Genomic DNA, 21,573 nt, shown 5'->3' on the forward strand with positions numbered 1-21,573 from the left:
TTAGAGCAGGAGTTAGTGCAGAAGTTAGTGCAGAAGCAGAAGTTAGTGTAAAAGTTAGAGCAAAAGTTAGAGCAAAAGTTAGAGCAGAAGCAGAAGTTAGTGCAAAATTTAGTGTAAAAGTTAGAGCAGAAGTTAGTGCAAAAGTTAGTGCAAAAGTTAGTGCGGAAGCAGAAGTTAGTGCAAAAGTTAGAGCAAAAGTTAGAGCAGAAGTTAGTGCAGAAGCAGAATTTAGTGCAAAAGCAGAATTTAGTGCAAAAGGTAGAGCAAAAGTAAGTGCAGATGCAGAAGTTAGAGCAGAAGTTAGTGCAAACGTTAGTGCAGAAGGACTACAGCTCCCACAGAGCATTGCAATTACTAGGGCTGTCCGTTATGATGCGACTCCTGCTCTGCTACATTGCTGAAAATCCCTGTCAACTGCTGCTCCTGTTAGCAATTTGTCTATAGCCTGCCTGCCTGTCTCTCCTCTCGTGTCTGTGTCTGTGTCTGTGGTGTTGAAAGAGAGATGAAAAGTGCCAAGTGGAGAGTTAAAATCGCCGCGATCATCATCATCCTTGTGTCTGCCTTTCTCACCTTTCTCAGCGCTCTCCTGATCAGGACCTACACGTTCGACCCGGCCGGTCAGCCGGCGTCCAGCTCGCCCGGCGGCGCGGGGAGCGGTCTGGCCGCTAACTTCAGCCTGGAGGAGAGGACGCTGCTGCTCAGCCACTTGAAAGGGGCGCTCCGCATTCCCACCGTGACCCGCAGCCCCAGCGACTGGAACACCCTCGCCCTGGAGGAGTTTGGAGACTTGCTGCCCAGAGGTAACCGCTGACAGCCGGGTTAAAATAGGATCTACATAGACTTCCCCCCCCCCCACCCCAGACCCCAGAGCCCCACTGGCTGACCCAACACCTCACACTCCAACTCCCCAGACCCAACCCCCCAGACCCCAGACCCAACACCACCACTGGCTGACCCCTGTGACTTAGACTACATAGATTTCCAACCCCCCCACCCCACCCAGACCCAACACCACCACTGGCTGACCCCTGTGACTTAGACTACATAGATTTCCAACCCCCCAGACCCCAGACCCAACACCACCACTGGCTGACCCCTGTGACTTAGACTACATAGATTTCCAACCCCCCCCCACCCCACCCAGATCCAACACCACCACTGGCTGACCCCTGTGACTTAGACTACATAGATTTCCACCACCCCCCCCACCCAGATCCAACACCACCACTGGCTGACCCCTGTGACTTAGACTACATAGATTTCCAACCCCCCAGACCCCAGACCCAACACCACCACTGGCTGACCCCTGTGACTTAGACTACATAGATTTCCAACCCCCCCCCACCCACCCCACCCAGATCCAACACCACCACTGGCTGACCCCTGTGACTTAGACTACATAGATTTCCACCAACCCCCCCCACCCAGATCCAACACCACCACTGGCTGACCCCTGTGACTTAGACTACATAGATTTCCAACCCCCCCCCCACCCCACCCAGATCCAACACCACCACTGGCTGACCCCTGTGACTTAGACTACATAGATTTCCAACCCCCCCCCACCCCACCCAGATCCAACACCACCACTGGCTGACCCCTGTGACTTAGACTACATAGATTTCCACCACCCCCCCCACCCAGATCCAACACCACCACTGGCTGACCCCTGTGACTTAGACTACATAGATTTCCAACCCCCCAGACCCCAGACCCAACACCACCACTGGCTGACCCCTGTGACTTAGACTACATAGATTTCCAACCCCCCCCCCACCCACCCCACCCAGATCCAACACCACCACTGGCTGACCCCTGTGACTTAGACTACATAGATTTCCACCACCCCCCCCACCCAGATCCAACACCACCACTGGCTGACCCCTGTGACTTAGACTACATAGATTTCCAACCCCCCCCACCCCACCCAGATCCAACACCACCACTGGCTGACCCCTGTGACTTAGACTACATAGATTTCCAACCCCCCCACCCCCACCCCACCCAGATCCAACACCACCACTGGCTGACCCCTGTGACTTAGACTACATAGATTTCCAACCCCCCCACCAACACCCCACCCAGATCCAACACCACCACTGGCTGACCCCTGTGACTTAGACTACATAGATTTCCACCACCCCCCCCCCCCACCCCACCCAGACCCAACACCACCACTGGCTGACCCCTGTGACTTAGACTACATAGATTTCCAACCCCCCCACCCCACCCAGATCCAACACCACCACTGGCTGACCCCTGTGACTTAGACTACATAGATTTCCAACCCCCCCACCCCACCCAGACCCAACACCACCACTGGCTGACCCCTGTGACTTAGACTACATAGATTTCCAACCCCCCAGACCCCAGACCCAACACCACCACTGGCTGACCCCTGTGACATAGACTACATAGATTTCCAACCCCCCCCCCCAGACCCCAGACCCCAGACCCAACACCACCACTGGCTGATCCCTGTGACTTAGATTACATAGATTTCCAACCCCCCCACCCCACCCCACCCCACCCCACCCAGATCCAACACCACCACTGGCTGACCCCTGTGACTTAGACTACATAGATTTCCAACCCCCCCACCCCACCCAGATCCAACACCACCACTGGCTGACCCCTGTGACTTAGACTACATAGATTTCCAACCCCCCCCACCCCACCCCACCCAGATCCAACACCACCACTGGCTGACCCCTGTGACTTAGACTACATAGATTTCCACCACCCCCCCCCCCACCCCACCCAGATCCAACACCACCACTGGCTGACCCCTGTGACTTAGACTACATAGATTTCCAACCCCCCCCACCCCACCCAGACCCAACACCACCACTGGCTGACCCCTGTGACTTAGACTACATAGATTTCCAACCCCCCCCACCCCACCCAGATCCAACACCTCCACTGGCTGACCCCTGTGACTTAGACTACATAGATTTCCAACCCCCCCCCACCCCACCCAGATCCAACACCACCACTGGCTGACCCCTGTGACTTAGACTACATAGATTTCCAACCCCCCCCACCCCACCCAGATCCAACACCACCACTGGCGGACCCCTGTGACTTAGACTACATAGATTTCCAACCCCCCCACCCCACCCAGATCCAACACCACCACTGGCTGACCCCTGTGACTTAGACTACATAGATTTCCAACCCCCCACCCCCACCCCACCCAGATCCAACACCACCACTGGCTGACTCCTGTGACTTAGACTACATAGATTTCCAACCCCCCCCACCCCACCCAGATCCAACACCACCACTGGCTGACTCCTGTGACTTAGACTACATAGATTTCCAACCCCCCCCCACCCCACCCAGACCCAACACCACCACTGGCTGACCCCTGTGACTTAGACTACATAGATTTCCAACCCCCCCACCCCCACCCCACCCAGATCCAACACCACCACTGGCTGACCCCTGTGACTTAGACTACATAGATTTCCAACCCCCCCACCCCACCCAGATCCAACACCACCACTGGCTGACCCCTGTGACTTGTAACAGGGACTTTCCCTTGTGGGGTGGGACAGGTTATAAACCAAGGGCTGGTGCTTGAGCCTCAGCTCCAAAGTGACAAATGAAGATCAACGTTTCTTGCCAAGACGGAAAACTCTTAGGGCAAAGCTCAAGCGGCTCTGAGGGCATCTGTGGAGGAAGGAAAGAAAAGGAACCGGTTCTGTCGAAGGGTCATGAGGACTCGAAACGTCAACTCTTTTCTTCTCCGCCGATGCTGCCAGACCTGCTGAGTTTTTCCAGGTAATTCTGTTTTTGTTTTGGATTTCCAGCATCCGCAGTTTTTTTGTTTTTAACTCCAGAAGGTTGGCTGTCTGGCAGGAGGCAGAAGAGTGGGGATAAGAGGGGCTTGGGGGGGGGCTCCTTCTCAGGATGGTGGCCGGTGACGGGTGGAGTTCCACAGGGGTCAGTGTTGGGACCACAACTTTTCACTCCATACATTTTTGATCTAGATGAAGGAACTGAGGGCATCCTGGCTCGGTTTGCTGATGATACAACGATAGGCGGAGGGACAGATAGTATTGAGGAGGCGGGGAGGCTGCAGAAGGATTTGGACAGGTTAGGAGAATGGGCAAAGAGGTGGCAGACGGAATACAACGTGGGGAAGTCTGAGGTCATGCACTTTGGTAGGAGGAATAGAGGCATAGATTATTTTCTAAATGGGGAGAGGATTCAGAAATCTGGAGTGCAAAGGGACTTGGGAGTCCTAGTCCAGGATTGTCTTAAGGTTAACTTGCAGGTTGAGTCAGTAGTTAGGAAGGCAAATGCAATGTTGGCATTTATTTCGAGAGGACTAGAATATAAAAGCAGGGAAGTGCTGCTGAGGCTTTAAAAGGCTCTGGTCAGACCACATTTAGAATATTGTGAGCAATTTTGGGCCCCATATCTCAGGAAGGAAGTGCTAGCCCTGGAGAGGGTCCAGAGGAGGTTCACGAGAACAATCCCAGGAATGAAAGGCTTAACATATGAGGAACGTTTGAGGACTCTGGGTCTATACTCGATGGAGCTTAGAAGGATGAGGGGGGATCTGATTGAAACTTACAGAATACTGAAAGGCCTGGATGGAGTGGACGTGGGGAAGATGTTTCCATTAGTAGGAGAGACTAGGACCCGAGGGCACAGCCTCAGAGTAAAGGGAAGACCTTTTAGAACAGAGATGAGGAGAAACTTCTTTAGCCAGAGAGTGGTGAATCTATGGAATTCATTGCCACAGAAGGCTGTGGAGGCCAGGTCATTGAGTGTATTTAAGATCGAGATAGATAGGTTCTTGATTGGTAAGATGATCAAAGGTTCTGGGGAGAAGGCGGGAGAATGGGGTTGAGAAACTTATCAGCCATGATTGAATGACGGAGCAGACTCGATGGGCCGAATGGCCTAATTTCTGCTCCTATGTCTTATGGTCTTAACTCCCTTTTCTTTCCTCCTCCACAGATGCCCTCAGACCTGCTTGAGCTTTCCCTAAGCGTTTTCTGTCTTCGTATCAGATTCCCAGCATCCGCAGCATTTTGATTCTACATAAATATTTATTTGATCAGATTAGCCATAATAGTCCTGCTGTTGGGATTTTCTGCTTATTTTCTAAAACTGGTTTATTTTTTGTGGGGCTGGGAGGCACAGTGCCCTCAAGTTAAAGTGCTTCACAGAATAAATGTGGTGTGAATTGAAGGACTAGCTTTGCAATAAATTGGCTGTAGCTACAGGTTGTCTGCAGATGGCTCTCAGTGCTCCCCTCTTTCTCACCATGGTCTACACTTGCAAAGTGGAATATAGTGCACTGGGAGGTAACTTTGACTGATGTTCCTTGGATCATTTCTAAGTGACTCACGAATGAATGAGTGTTTAAAGCAGGAAAGAAATTGTAATGCATTCTGTTTGTAAAAAATGTTTTAAATATTTGTTTACATTAGGAAAATGTGATCCAATGAACATGTATGGAAGGATGCTTGACTGGGTCCCAACTGCAAATATGAATGTGCAGAATTGCAAGTGCTATTGTAGAGTGCAGGTGGAACCAAGCCTGACTATTTTGTGCCAAAAATATTGAAGAGGCTCTTTAACGTAATGAGAATTGCCCCTGCTATTGCTTTGTTTGTGCTCTGCTGACTCATGGTGGGTGTGGCTCTGCCAACCATTTGATATTCCACCCCAGACATCACATGACAGCCGGCGCAATAAGTCTTAATGATCCAACTCTCTACATTTAGAACAACCAATCCCAGTCTTCAAATTTCTTTGTGTTGTAAATGGAAAGAGCTAGCGTTTCTCAATCATCCTGTATTGCCATATCTAATGTTTTCAAAACCCTAGGAATCCGAGAACAAGCCTCTTGTATGGAGGGCACTCTGCCTATGTTGTTGCGCTCCAGGAGAGAGTGCCATTTTAATCTGCCGTTCCGGTTCGTGGCATTATTCAACTGTAGCACAACTCCTGTGGCGTTGCTCCCGGATGGTGTGCACCAGGCTCTTAATTTCTGCCCATTACTAATGGTCATCAGTGCTCGGCCTGTGAGAGAACACAAACCTGGGGCCAAAATGGTGGCTGTGCCTTGTCCTGCGGACAAGAAGCTGAGGTCAACGTTCAGATCAGTGGGGATCTGTCATGTTGGGGTATCTCTTTTTTTTCTGTGGATATGATAGGTCAGTTAGAAAGGAAATTCTTTTTACAGTAGAATGTGGTTGGGGAAATGATTTCTGTGTAAATTAGGAAGAGGTTAATGAGGTAAATGTAAATTGGGAGAGATTCTGACAGAATAACTGCAAGGGTATTTCTAAGCTGCTCTAGTAGCTAAGAATAAATTAAATATACCAGTAAGAATAGAGATAGTATTCCAAATATTGAGGAAATGGTGGCACAATGATAATGTCACTGGGCTAGTAGCCCAGAAGCCCAAGCTAATTCTCTGGGGGCATGGGTTTAAATCCCATCATGGCAGCTGGTGGAATTTGAATCCACCTAATAAATCTGTAATATAAAGCTAGTCTCAGTAATGGTGACCATAAAACTGTCATCGATTGTCATTAAAAACCCATCTGGTTAACGATTGTCCTTCAGGGAAGGAAATCTGCCATCCTTACCTGGTCTGGCCTACATGTGACTCCAGACCCACAGCAATGTGGTTGGCACAGAACTGCCCTCTGAAGTGACACTCAGCTCAAGGGCATTTAGGCATCAAATGCTGGCCTTACCAACAATATCCACATCCATGAAAGAATAAAGAAAAAGTTAAGGACTATTGGACGGTGTATACACCGACCATCCCTGTTTCACCTGCTTGTTAAAGCTCAACAAGGATTTAAACACCTCTGTGCTACCCAGAGGTATTGCAGTGAACCACTCAGCATAATTATTATAAGTGAAACCCTTGTCTCCTCTTTCCTTCAACACCCCCCAATACATGAATGGTCCCAATTCAATTTCAATTTCACAACGCCACACTCCTTTTCCCTGCTAAAATGACCCTGTTCCATTCTCTGATTAACCTCCACTGCTATTCCCAGTGCCCACCTGATGCAGGTCCCCATGGCGCCCACTAAGACTGATCCATCTGGGGGTAGCAGCAGCATTGAGTAGGAGCCAAGAGTAACTAATCAAGGAAGAGTTTCTTTAGAACTGTGGGTGTGAGAAGTCCTGTGTGGACTAGATGATGGGGGAGGGGTAAATGTTTCTGTGAAAGGAGGGAGAGATCCTTAAAACAATCTTAAAGGAGGAGAAATTACTTACTGGTGGTACCTTTGAGAAAACCTTAAGGACTATAAGAACATAAGAAATAGGAACAGGAGTAGACCATCCAGCCCCACCATTCAATAGGATCATGGCTGATCTTTTTGTGTTTCGATTTCCACATTCCCATCTAATCCCAATAACCTTTGATTCCCTAACAAGAATCTGCCTTAAAAATATTTAATGACCCCGCCTCCTCCACCTCCTGAGGCAGAGAGTTCCAAAATCGCATAGCCCTCTGAGAGAAAAAAGCTTCTCCTCATCTCTGTCCTGAAAAGACGACCCCGAGTGTTGAAGCTGTGCCCCCTCGTTCTGGACTCACCCACAAGAGGAAACATCCTTTTAACATCCACCTGGTTATGGCCGCACCCATTCACAAGAACCTCGCTACGTCTAGAATTATCTCATTACAATTTAAAAGCCGATTTAACAAATACAATCATTCAAATTGTTCTCATTCTACACAGACAATACTTGACATTTATTTGAAAAGCTCATGCTGATTCAAAACTCCTGACACCACCCGACGGGGCAATGTGGTTGATTTTTCTGCGTGTGCATTATAGGATTACACAGTCCCAGACTGTCCGGTATTGCCAGTCGCTTGGCTGAGACTTAGAGGGCCTATCTGTCATTGATCGCTTTTTTTAAAAAAAATGGTACAATTCTCACGAGACACTTTGTAGACTAACATAACACATGGAATCCTGCCAATAACAACAGACCTTGCGTCGCACCGCTAGTAATGATTATAATGATTAAGTAAACATATAGTTAAGTTCTGCTGCCACTGCAGCATCAACAAACGTGTCACAGCTCTTTCAGTGCATGAGAGGCACAGTGATTGTTGGCAAAGAAGAGAGCTGAATGAGAGAAGGCTTGGAGACAGAGGGAAAGAGACGTTTTAGACATGAACAAAGTTAATAGGCAAAACAAAAAGCAAAAAAACTCTCGTGTACTTTAATTGTTTGTCCATCTCATTACATAAAGGAATTGCAATTTGTGACTGGATGCTGAGTAAACTTATGTTCATTGTTTTTCATAGTTTGCCATTGTGAGATTTGAACTCTTGATCTTGGGGTTATAAACCCAGTACCATAACCACTTGGCTATTTAGGCCAAGCTTTAAACTTATGTTCATGTTGCATCAGTTATTTAGTTAAGGTTAAGGGGAAGCAGGTGATGGGTATTAATTAGTTAATTGTCTCTGAGCGCACATAAAGAGAGACTAGCCCGTGGTGTCCACTGATATACGTAAGACCTTCTGTGTCCGGTAAGCACTGCGGAACTGGCATGCATCGTCAGCCCTGGGAATGACATTTTAACTTGATTAGCTAAGCTTCCTTTGATGTTTTGTTTCAGTTACAGTGCCCCATCAGGGGGCGTCACCCCCTTGTATTAGTTGATGTTTTTGATCATTTGTTTCATTGAAAGAGAATATGAAAGGGCACTGCTGGGACATCGGGGGTTAATATTTAGGGGGAAGAGATACATAACGTTGCATCCTGTGAATAAACCGACTGTGAAAGAAAAGATCTGTATCTTGTTTCGTACTTCACCACATGACTTGAATCCATTTAATGTGGGAGCAGAAATTGGTTGCCTAAAGACCAAATGTGGAAACTAGGAAAGAAATAGCTTTTTTTCAGACAGATGTTTGCAATCTGAGTTACTTTTGAGGGGAATGCCTGAAACCAAGTGTAAGGATTCAAGTTGTGATTTCCTACCGATGTTCTCTGAATCTGGACCTTATAACCAGTATAAAATTGAAGTAGATATGTGAACGTGGGTTACACCCATACCAAAGGCCTTGACGCTGCCGCTTCCTAACAAAAGCAGGATCCGGTATAAAGTATTTCCAGAGCTAGAGGCTCATCAGCTGGACACTGATGAAGATTTGGATATTCTATTGGCATTTATGGATAAAATTTATAAGAAAGGTGATCTATTAAATGCATGTGAGACACATGTCAGGCTTTGATAAATTTAGAAAGACAGATGGTTATTCATGGAGGAAAATATGAACAAAAAACAGACTATATACGAATTTAGAGAAATTCTATTTGGAAATTCCTGGTTCGGTGCCTGCTTTCAAATTGTTGGATTGTGCTAAAGTGTTGCACTTGGATGGGCTCCTGGTCTTAACTAGAGTTAAATTTTCAGAAAGAGAGACACTTTTGGATCAGATGTCTGAGGCTTTAAAAAAAATCCTGGGAAAGCAGTCATCTCCCGCTGCCTTCCTGGCATCAATGGGACATTCGGCCGGCACAAGAGATGGAGGATTCAATGCTCGCAGCATTTCAAAGGCATTCAGAAATGGGGCACAGGTGCCGATACAACAGGGGAACCCTAGCGGAAGGAAATGAGGAGAGAGACTTTTTTGCCAGATCTGGCAGACAACAGGAATGCAGTAATATCAACAGAAGAAGGAACCTCAGGAATTCCCGGGGACTTATGAACATGTTTCCGATCCGAAATATCATCATGCAGTAAATTGTGAGAATAGAAACAACTGGGTCTTTGAGGCGATGCACAACATGGAACGTACAGAAGGGGCAGATGGTTTTGCTCAGACTGAGGGAATTGTACTGGTTACAAGAAGCTTCAGTCCGGTAATGAGTGCATTAGTCAGAGATTCATTTAATTGCGTTGTGTTGGACAGTGGTTGGACATCCACAGTGTGTGGGATGGATTGAGCGAACTGTTATTTAGATTCACTCAGTGTTAAGGATCGGAGTAAAGTCAAGGAATATGAAAGCTCCACTTGCTCCAGGATCTGAGATTGCAACACTTCATTGTCACTGAAAAAGAGTGGTGATTCCATGCAGAATAGCTGGGGTAAGCCCCTTTAATTTGCACAAATGTAATATCTAGTGACTCAGTTGGCTGCTGAGCAAGCCATCCATGAAGAAGTCACAAATGAAACTGGACATGGGACATGATAAAGCAATTGCCTTTGTTAAGTCAGCAGGTTTACATTGTACCCAAGGAGAACATTACTACGCCCCTTTAACAAAACCCAGGGTGGGATTTTCCCAATTCCGCCGAACGTCAGTGGACTTTTGGCTGGGCTGCCAGCTCTCCCGAAGGGGATCTCGGCTCGACAGGGCTGGAAAATCCCGGCCCCAGCTTCATTAATCAGGACGTTAAAGAAGTGTTAATGGCATCAGGCGATAGGAATTTGAATGAAGAAAGGCAGATTGTCTTAAAGCTACATCAACAATTTGCTCATTCCTCTTGTCACAGGTTTAAAATCCCACTAAAAGGATGCAGAGGTTGTTGATGATGAGCACACAAAGCTTATTAAAAAGATTAGTGATATGTGCAAAAAGTATCAGAGGAGACCATTACCATGAGGCCATAATGAAGTAGTAGCTATGGATTTAAAGATATGGGACAAGGATAGAAACACTTTCATTTTCCATCTCATAGACATGGCAACGCGATTCAACCTTTCTACAGTAGTACATGGTAAAGACAAGAAAGAGCGATTGTAGATAAAATCATGGAAAATCAGCCTGGGGGGGGGTTACCAGCTAAATTCCCAACTGACAAGTCAGAATTTAACACCAGCTGTAGCATCCCATGAGAAGCCCACTTAGTTGTACCAGGTCCTAAGCAGTCAACTGGCGATTCTTAAATGGGAGACTGGAGATGGGGCAAGAAATAGCCACAAAACATTTTTAAAATCATGGGCTGAAATTTCCCCCTCATTTGGGGGGGTGGTGGGGGGTAATTGATGGGCGGGCACGCACAGGCACACTTCTGATTGGCACTCCCAATCGGAGGCACGGCGCCATTTTTACGCAGGCGGGCCAATTAAGGCCCGCCCAGCGTGATGTCCACACAGAAGCGCTCTGCGCTACCTGTGCGGGCGGGGAGGAGGAATCCCTAAACCCGAGAGTGCGCTCTTTCACACATGCGCAAGAAAGAGCGCACTCATCTCCCTGAGGCTAAGTGCAGCCTCAGGGAGATCAGCTCCAAATGTTAAAAACCTAAAAATAGAAATGTAAAATTTCCCTAACATGTCCCCTCATATGACAATGTCACATGAGTTGGGACATGTCCATAATTGCCCATTTCAACACTCCACCCTGCTCTCTTGCCCACATGTCTGTCCTTGGCCTGCTGCAATGTTCCAGTGAAGCTCAACCCAAACGGGAGGAACAGCACCTCATCTTCCGACTAGGCACTTTACAGTCTTCCGGACTGAATATTGAGTTCAACAACTTCAGACCATGAACTCTCTCCTCCATCCCCACCCACTTTCCGATCCCCCTTTTCCAATAATTTATATATATTTTTCTTTTCCCACCTATTTCCATTATTTTTAAATGTATTTCCATCCATTGTTTTATCTCTACCTTTTAGCCTATTTTGATTTCCCCCCCCCATCCCACCCCCACTAGAACTATCTGTCACTTGCTCATCGTGTTTTCCACCCTTAATGTCACCATTAGCACATTTCTTAGCTAATATCACCACCGTCAACACCTCTTTGTCCTTTTGTCTATGACTTCTTTTGGCAATCTCCACCTATCACTGGCCCTCTATCCAGCTTACCTGTCCCACCCCCCCTTAAACCAGCTTATATTTCACCTCTTTTCTATTTTTCCTTAGTTCTGGTGAAGAGTCATACGGACTCGAAACGTTAACTGTGTTCCTCTCTGCAGATGCTGCCAGACCTGCTGAGTTTTTCCAGGTGGTTTTGTTGTTGTTCTAGATTTCCAGCGTCCGCAGTTTTTTGCTTTTATCTTAGGAAATGAAAAAAGCTGCTCAAACAGATCATTTGGATGTTGGCACTGTGCTTGAACGCAAATGAGCGCTCCTCACCCAGTAATGCAAAGTCAGCTCATTTAATTATTCTTCTGTCACATGAGAGCAGCTGGACCGTGAACCAAAGATTTGGACACCATCAGACAATACAGACCTGCCTGAGGTCACCGGCAATTTTTACTGAGGTGGGGTGGGGGTGGGGGTGGTGCAGGAGGGCAGGGGGTGGAGACGGGCAATACTTCACAATGTCTCCGTCCCCTTTAACTGCTTCTCCCAACCCATCCACAACCCCGCTTTAGCTGCCTCACTTCACTCCCCGTCAAGGGCTGAGTGTCCTCCTTTTCTTCTCCTCCGTGAAGCGTCTCCATAAAAAGGTGCTATGCAAAGACATTGCTGTTCACGCACTCCTTATTGTGTAGCTGCTGCTGGAGGTGCTGTGTGCTCCTGCCAAGATTCCACAGCCTACGCACTTTCCCAATCAACATCCCACACCATCAAGGATGCCGGTCTGTAGAATTTAATGAAGGATGTGCTGAAATCGCACAAATAGCTCCCTTAAGAGAGGAGAAGCTAATGAAAGCCCTCAATTAGGGGCAGCAAAAAAAATTAAAATGCAACTCAAGAAACATTAACAGGCGGGGTGAATAACTTCTCTTGAAGTGACTGCCTGAAGCTTTCCTTATCATTTTAAGTTGACTATATATGTGGAAATTGGGTCAAGAAGTGAAGAAGAGGAATTTTAATTGCAGTAAATTGTCCAGTTGCTGCCGTCTTAATGTGGGTTGCATCAGAGTCAAATCTTTAAACTCTGGGCTAACGGCTTGTTGCTAAACTTACTTGGAATTAGCAACAGACTCTCTTTTTGAGACAAATGATTTCCTGGAGCTGAACTGAAAGTGTTACTTTAAAAAAAAAAGCCATTGCAAAATTGTCACCTTTTCAACTTGAAGGCAAACAGTAATTTCCAGTACAAAAACAAAAATACCTTGAAAAACTCCACAGGTCTGACAGTATCTGCGGAGAGGAGCACAGTTAACGTTTCGGGTCCGTATGACTCTTCATCAGAACTAAGAAACATAGAAACGAGGTGGAATATTAGCTGGCTGAGGGGGGTGGGACAGTTGGAGCTGGATAGAGGGCCAGTGATGGGTGGAGGCAAAGAAGAGATTGCCAAAGATGTCATAGACAAAAGGACAAAGGGGTGTTGAAGGTGGTGATCTTAGCTAAGAAATGTGCTAATGGTGACATTATGGGTAGAAAGCAGGACGAGCAAGGTACAGATAGCCCTAGTGGGGGTGGGGTGGGGGGGAAGAGATCGAAATAGGCTAAAAGGGTAGAGATAAAACAATGGATGGAAATAGGACTGTCACTGACCTCATCTCCTCTGGAGATCTTCCCTCCACAGCTTCCAACCTCATAGTCTCCCAACCTCGGAAGGCCCGCTTCTACCTCCTACCCAAAATCCACAAACAGGACTGTCCCTGCAGACTGATCGTGTCAGCCTGTTCCTGCCCCATGGAACTCATTTCTTGCTATCTTGACGTAATTCTCTCTCCCCTTGTCCAGCCTCTTCCCACCTACATCCGCGATTCCTCTGCCACCCTACATCATATCAAAAATTTCCAGTTCCCTGGCCCCAACCACCTCCTCTTCATCATGGACGTCCAATCCCTCTACACCTCTATCCCGCATTGGGATGGTCTGAGGGCCCTTAGCTTCTTCCTCAAACAGAGCCCCGAACAATCCCCATCCACCACTACTCTCCTCCGTCTGGCTGAACTTGTTCTCACACTGAACAATTTCTCCTTCAACTCCTCTCACTTCCTCCAAATAAAAGGGGTGGCTATGGGTACCCGCATGGGCCCCAGCTATGCCTGTCTTTATGGGGTATGTGGAACATTCCTTGTTCCAATCCTACTCCGGCCCCCTCCCACAACTCTTTCTCCAATACATCAATGACTGTTTCGGTGCTGCTTCATGCTCTCGTCTGGACCTGGAAAAATTTATTAATTTTGCTTCCAATTTCCTCCCCTCCATCATTTTCACATAGTCCATCTCTGACACTTCCCTTCCTTGACCTCTCTGTCTCAATTTCTGGTCATAGACTGTCCACCAATATCCATTACAAGCCTACTGACTCCCACAGCTATCTCGACTACAGCTCCTCACACCCCGCTTCCTGTAAGGACTCCATCCCATTCTCTCAGTTCCTTCACCTCTGTCGCATCTGTTCTGATGATGCTACCTTCAAAAACAGTTCCTCTGCTATGTCTTCCTTCTTCCTTAACTGAGGTTTTCCACCCACTGTGGTTGACAGGGGCTTCAACCGTGTCCGGCCCATCTCCCGCGCATCCGCCCTCACGCCTTCTCCTCCCTCCCAGAACCATGATAGGGTCCCCCTTGTCCTCACTTATCACCCCACCAGCCTCCCATTCAAAGGATCATCCTCCGCCATTTCCGCCAACTCCAGCATGATGCCCCCACCAAACACATCTTCCCTTCACCACCACCACCCCCCCCTCCCCAAGTGGCATTCCGCAGGGATCATTCCCTCCAGGACACCCTGGTCCACTCGTCCATCACTCCCTACACCTCCCACGGCACCTTCCCATGCAACCGCAGAAGGTGCAACACCTGCCCCGTTACTTCCCCTCTCCTCGCCGTCCAAGGGCCCAAACACTCCTTTCAAGTGAAGCAGCACTTCACTTGCACTTCCCTCAATTTAGTCTACTGCATTCGCTGCTCTCAATGCAGTTTCCTCTACATTGGAGAGACCAAACGCAGACTGGGTGACTTCTTTGTGGAACACCTTCAGTCTGCCCGCAAGCATGACCCAGACCTCCCTGTCGCTTGCCATTTCAACACTCCACCCTGCTCTCTTGCCCACATGTCCGTCCTTGGCTTGTTGCATTGTTCCAGTGAAGCTCAACGCAAACTGGAGGAACAGCACCTCATCTTCCGATTAGGCACTTTACAGCCTTCCGGACTGAATATTGAGTTCACAACTTTAGATCATGAACTCTCTCCTCCATCCCCACCCCCTTTCCGATCCCCCTTTTTCCAATAATTTATTATTTTATATATATATTTTATGTATATTTTTCTTTTCCCACCTATTTCCATTATTTTTAAATGTATTTCCATCCATTGTTTTATCTGTACCTTTTAGTCTATTTCGATCCCTTCCCCCCACCCCACCCCCACTAGGGCTATCTGTACCTTGCCTGTCTTGCTTTCTAACCTTAATGTCCCCATTAGCACATTCCTTAGATAATATCACCACCGTCAACATCTCTTTGTCCTTTTGTCTATGACATCTTTGGCAATCTCTTCTTTGTCTCCACCTATCACTGGCCCTGTATCCAGCTCTACCTCTCCCACCCCCCCCCCCAACCAGCTTATATTTCACCTCATTTCTATATTTCTTAGTCCTGATGAAGAGTCACACGGACTCGAAACATTAACTGTGTCCCTCTCCGCAGATGCTGCCAGACCTGCTGAGCTATTTTCGTTTTTGATTCGGATTTCCAGCATCCGCAGTGTTTTGCTTTTATCTTAGTCATTTCCATGAGTTTTTGTTTCAAATGAATGAAAGTGTATTGCCGCATCTGTGGAAGGGAGCACAGTTAACGTTTCGAGTCCGCGTGACTCTTCAACAGAACTAAGGAAAAATAGAATTCCTATTTTTCCATAGTTCTTTTGAAGAGTCATACGGACTCGAAACGTTAACTGTGCTCCCTTCCACAGATGCTGCCAGACCTGCTGAGCTTTTCCAGGTATTTTCATTTTTGTTTCCGATTTCCAGCATCCGCAGTCTTTTGCTTTTACGAAAGTATATTGCCATTGTATTTTACCATTTTATTAATGGAAGTTTAATAGTGAGTAGCAATTTCGCAATAACCTTTCACCTTATTTCAATCAAGATAATGGCTCTTTTTTTTCCCCTCAATATTATAAATGCTGTTAGAACTCAGGGCATCGGGCAGTGAAGGAGCTGAATCTTTATGCACTTATACACTGGTCTTTATGCACTGAAAAGCTTTTATTTATAGAGACATATTACACATTACGGCCAGAATTTTTACCTCATCAGGTGGGCACGTGCTTGACCTGAACAAGCATAAAGTGACGCGAGATGACGTTGGGGCGAATGTCCCGACATCATTGCGCACTGCACTCATGCGATATTCTGATCAGCAGGCTCGTGCTGGGGTCTGCAGCAAAACCCCCAACAATTAAAAGGCCTATTAAGGCTATTAAAGTGCCAATTAAATGTAATTTGTCACTGCCCATCCAGCCTTACAGTGGGCAGGTAGGCGAGCGAGTGAAAAGGCCAAGCGGCCTTCGCAATTTTTAGGAAACCTCATCCACAGGCGGGATGAGGTTTCCAACAGCAACTAAAAGTTAAATAAAAAATTTTTAAACTTTTTTATTAATAACGCGTCCCTGTTTGAGTGACAGGGTCACACGAGGGAACTTTTTTTTAACATTTAAAAATTCTTCATTTTTAATTTTTTTAAATCTTCTGATTTAATCTGAAATCCTCTCGGGCAGCTCCGAGCCTTGGGGAACTTTACCTTCACGCACCGGAGCATATGCACAAAGTTCCTTAATTGGCCCGCCAGTGTGAAATCGCTGTCTTGGTCTGATTGCGGGCGGATTCCTGACCCCTCTCTCTGACCCCTGTCGTACCCATCCGACAAGGGAAAAAAATCCTGCCCTATGAATCTCCAATCTAACACTTATCATTTCAGCCTGCTCCTATGTGCCTGTGGACACAGATGAGTCACCAATAAATGCTCTTCACCTGAACAGAGTTAAACACCCAATTAATGTATAATTGACATGTTCAATGTGAAATTCATTCTACTGTGACTGAACCTTGGAAGATGGTTTAAATTCCTCTTCCTCTCACACCACCTAACATACACAGATATCCAAAGTTTCTTGATATTGGTTATAAAAATAGCAGTGCGAAATTTATTGTACCATTCGCAGCTATAATATGATAGCCTAAGCTTGCATTCCATCTCAATTTGTTTCTGAATTTCATGCCTTAACAGAATTGCAATCTGTTTTCACAACTGAACAGTAATGTCTAACTAAGTACATTGCAGTAGCATGAAGCAAATATTTGATGGGTTTTTACCAAATCAATTTGAAAAGACACCATTTATTGTGGGTAAAATGAGATCGAGGACAGGTGGTAAGATTCATCAATGTCCATTCTAATATGCCTTTAAGACATAGCACCTTGCTACCACTAGAAGAGAAGCGTGTCATGTAATCCAGTCTCAGTTTCACTTTGGCCTATGAGCAGAACAGAGCACAGCTCAGATGTCTTCAAGCCTTCTACCCATGTATAAATGTTCTTATGTGCTTAGTCTAAATAAGTGAACCCACAACATGTTTACACAATCCCTTAAGAATGATTGGTGCCTTTATATCTTTACAAAAACACAACATGGTGTTCAGTGGTGGTCAGACCATGTGGCAGTAAGATTGAGTACTGATACGACATTGGGAACAGCCTTAGGTCATGCCAGATGGCATGAGACAACCCTTGACGTTTTGGTCAGTCTGCAATGCGCTCTCAGCGTCAGAGAGTGTTGAAAATGCAGTGCGGTGAGCGCACAGGAAAGCTTCAGAAAGCTTCGGGATAGTGCTCAAGTAAAGAGCCGGTAAGCAGACAGATGCATAGGTCCCTCGTGGTGCGATGGCAGCATATAGCCTGTCAGTTCAGTGAGTGGGACAGCGCATCAAGAGGACCAGCACTGGGTTTGCTCGGTTAGGAAAGGTGAATGACCAGGGCGTGGGCCAGATTGATGGTGAGCAAGGGACAGCCAAACAAAGAAAAATAAAGTCATCATAAAATCAGGCCAGAGAAGGTTGCAATTACAACAGGTGGCTTTGGGAGTTGCTGAACTATAAATTGAATAAAACAAGGAGGAAAGTCAAAGGGATATTGTTAGAATGTCCACAAAATCCCCCAGTTAAATAGGGATGCAGCTGATCTCCTATCCGAATTCAAAATGTTTGAAGGGTTTACAGAGCTGTGGTTTCTTGATTCAGGTGTATCTGAACCAGACAGGCAAGCTATAAAAACTGTGGAAAACCATCACTGAAGGATGGCCTCGTTCAATTCAGCATCTCCACGAACACACAAGACCATTTTGGCCTTACCAGGCTGAGCTCGGCATCTCCCATGGAGTGATTTTTAAAGGCAGGCAGGTCATCATACTGGAAACTTTGCGACCTGATATTCTTCAACAGCTTCTTTACACACACATGAGCATGGTTCAGATGAGCAGACTTACAAGAGAGACAACTTATTGGCCGGTTATGAACAATGTCATTGAACTCATCGTCAAGAAGTGCAAGGCATATCTAGAACATATGCCAAGTCAGCAAAAAGAATCACTGATTCTGCATGAAGTTCCTAACCATTCTTGGTCTGAAATTGTATCCGACCTCTTTTATGTCCATGGCACTGACATCATCGCCATCGTTGACTCCTTTACCAAGTACCCAGTTATTCAGCAATTGCACAATACACCAAGCACAACTGTTGTGCACACTCTAAGTGCTATTTTCAATTTATTTGGTGTGCCCAGAGAGATCATTACGGATAATGGTCCACATTTCAGGATATGTGTGAGAAGTGGAATATCAATCAGACTACTTCTTCTCCTCATTACCCTAGATCTAACGGCCTAGCTGAGAAAATGTTCGCATGGTGAAATCCATAATTCTAAAATGTAGACAGATCAAGCAGGATCTACACATTGCAATGTTACATCTGAGAGCGACACCTTTAAGCGTAGCTATTCCATCACCGGCAAAGCTCGTGTTTGGCAGACCAGTGCGTACTAATTTACCTACTCTTACTCATCCTACACTCTCAGAAACTAGACAGCAACTTTTAAAACTGCAAGAGAAGATGACCAACATGTACGACAAAAATGTAGGTACCGAATTGCCCAGTTTACTGTTGGGATAACATGCTCTCATCCAAGATCCCACAGAAGGTATGTGGCAACCAGCTGAGTGACAAGGATTTGATTGGAACCAAGGCCCTATGAAGTCATTATACACAAAGGCGCAATGGTGAGATGTAACCGAGGACAAATCAGATCCATTCCAGCTCCTCAACCACCATGCATCGAGGTCAAGATCCCAAATGCAACCGGGAACAACATCTCAGAATGGCAATCCCCCCACTGATCACTGTGAGCATTTAAAGACACCTCCAGACAAGGTTACCATCGCAAGATCTGGGCGTACCAGCAGATTACCTCTACGTTTTATATACTCATAGATTCACCAGTCCTTTACACTTGTAATCGTAACTAAACATGTACATGTATTGTAAATAGTTATACTTCTTTGGAAGGTGGGGGGGGGAAGTATCCTTAAAAAGAAAGGGGGATGTTGTAATATGCCTTGAATGGATAGCAGCATGCCATCATTAGAAGGGAAGTGTGTCATGTGATCCAGTCTCACTTGGCTGTGAGCAGAACAGAGCACAAGTTTTCCATCCATGCATATATGTTGCCGTGTCCCTAGTCTAAATAAATGAGTCCACAACATGTTTACCCAATTCCTAAGGAGTTATTGGTGCCTTTATATCATTATAACAACACTGCACCATCCTGTCACTTGAGAACCACTAAGGGTTGATTGTGAAGCCTAGAATGGTGTGAAGGCACCTTAAGAGAGAGAACTGTCAAAGAGGTGCTTTGTACTGATTTCTAAAGACAAACCCCTTTCAGCTGTACTATTTGGCCGTGTTTACAGGTGAAGCTTTAAGGAATTTTTTTTTTTGAATGGTTAATTAATATCAACACTTGATTCAATTTGGGATTGCAACTTTACAATACAGAAACTGTGGGAGATGGAAAATATTTGTGCTTTCATTTTTCCAACAATCTAACAAATTAACCTTCTCCAGAACCCCTGCGCTTCCTGTCATTGTCCGTAGATGTTTGCCGATGCAACAGCCTCAAAAATGACGGTAAAGCGCCAAATGGTCACATTTTATGTGGAGTGAGAGGAATCATATGGTGAGCTCTATGTCAGCACCACTTACAGGAGTTCTGTGTTTCCTATTTGATTTCCGCCAAGACTGGAAGGGAAATACCATTTCCTGTGTCCGCTCCGTCATGTGGGCAATCAGTCCCCGGGAAGCTTCATCCTTTTCCTGCTGCTTCTCACTGGACACAACATGTGTTTCTCCTGGTTGTGTCACTGTGAAACTTTACGCTGAGGCACTGCTGTAATAATTACTGACAATTTATAAAATTGGCGCAGGAAGGCAGGGAAGGAAGTGGGCTGGGGAAACAATAAGCCAGTCACAGATTGATTTTTTTTTGTTTGGACAAATATACTTGATTCATATAATATCCGAAAGAACATCACAAAACATTTCTAAATGGCCATCAGAAAAAGTACAACCATGTTCAACTTTTACACGTGGGTCACGAGGTGCTTCAATACAATCAATGAATATTAGTCATTTCAATATTAGTCATTACAGAGAGTCAGTGCAATGGGATCGGAGTTATCGACATACATCATGTTGCACTCTGAGGTGCTTCAATACAATTATAATACAATTAGTATTCAATACATAGGTTCATTGTGAGCCGTACAGCCCAAGGGGTCTACACCTTTCCCAGCCCCTTGGTGCACTATGACAGAAAGGTCTTAGACTGCGGACCTTTCCCCATTGCATCTTTGCGGCGGCTGCCCCAATCTTTAGTGCGTCCCTCAGCACGTAGTCCTGGACCTTGGAATGTGCCAGTCTGCAACACTCGTTTGGGGACAACTCTTTGCACTGGAAGACCAACAAGTTTCGGGCAGACCAAAGAGCGTCTTTCACCGAGTTGATGATCCTCCAGCTGCAGTTGATGTTTGTCTCGGTGTGTGTCCCTGGGAACAGCCCGTAGAGCACAGAGTCCTGTGTCACAGAACTGGTCAGGATGAACCTCGACAGAAACCACTGCATCTCTCTCCAGACCTTCTTTGCAAAGGCACAATCCACAAGGAGCTGAACAATGGTCTCTTCCCCACCACAGCCACCTCGAGGGCAACGTGTGTAGGGGTGAGACTCCTGGCGCGTAGGAAAGATCTGATGGGGAGGGTCTTTCTCACCATCAGCCAAGCTACATCTTGGTGCTTATTGGAAAGTTCTGGCGATAGGCATGCAGCTAATGACTTTGACTGTCTGCTCGGGGAACTATCCGACAGGATCCACCATCTCCTTTTTTCTCAGAGCTTCAGGATGTTACATGCAGACCACCCCGATAGACTTGTAGTCAAAAGTGTTTCTTGGCATAAATTTTTCCAGGAGGGACAGGTGGTGTGGCACGGTCCAACTACCTGGAGCGTTCCACGGCAGCGTGGTCAGACCCATCCTTCACAACACCAGGGACAGGTAGAACCTCAGCACGTAGTGACACTTGGTGTTTGCGTACTGAGGGTCTATGCACAGCTCAATGCAGCGGCACACAAAGGTGGCCATCAGGATGAGGG

At 46.4% G+C, this 21,573-nt stretch overlaps 1 protein-coding gene across 2 annotated transcripts in view; it reads left to right on the forward strand.

The window, feature by feature from the left end:
* The first annotated feature begins 407 nt into the window (after nucleotides 1-407).
* The window catches only part of LOC121282287 (N-fatty-acyl-amino acid synthase/hydrolase PM20D1-like), a 117,209-nt gene continuing 96,043 nt past the window's right edge, over nucleotides 408-21,573 (forward strand). For both annotated transcript variants that reach the window (XM_041195932.1, XM_041195931.1), the window contains exon 1: nucleotides 408-800. In XM_041195932.1, coding sequence (XP_041051866.1) covers nucleotides 503-800 — 298 coding nt within the window. In that variant the 5' untranslated portion in view covers nucleotides 408-502. The remainder of the gene's footprint in view (nucleotides 801-21,573) is intronic.

Source organism: Carcharodon carcharias, chromosome 9 (assembly GCF_017639515.1).
Source record: "Carcharodon carcharias isolate sCarCar2 chromosome 9, sCarCar2.pri, whole genome shotgun sequence".
Classification (NCBI taxonomy): domain Eukaryota; kingdom Metazoa; phylum Chordata; class Chondrichthyes; order Lamniformes; family Lamnidae; genus Carcharodon; species Carcharodon carcharias.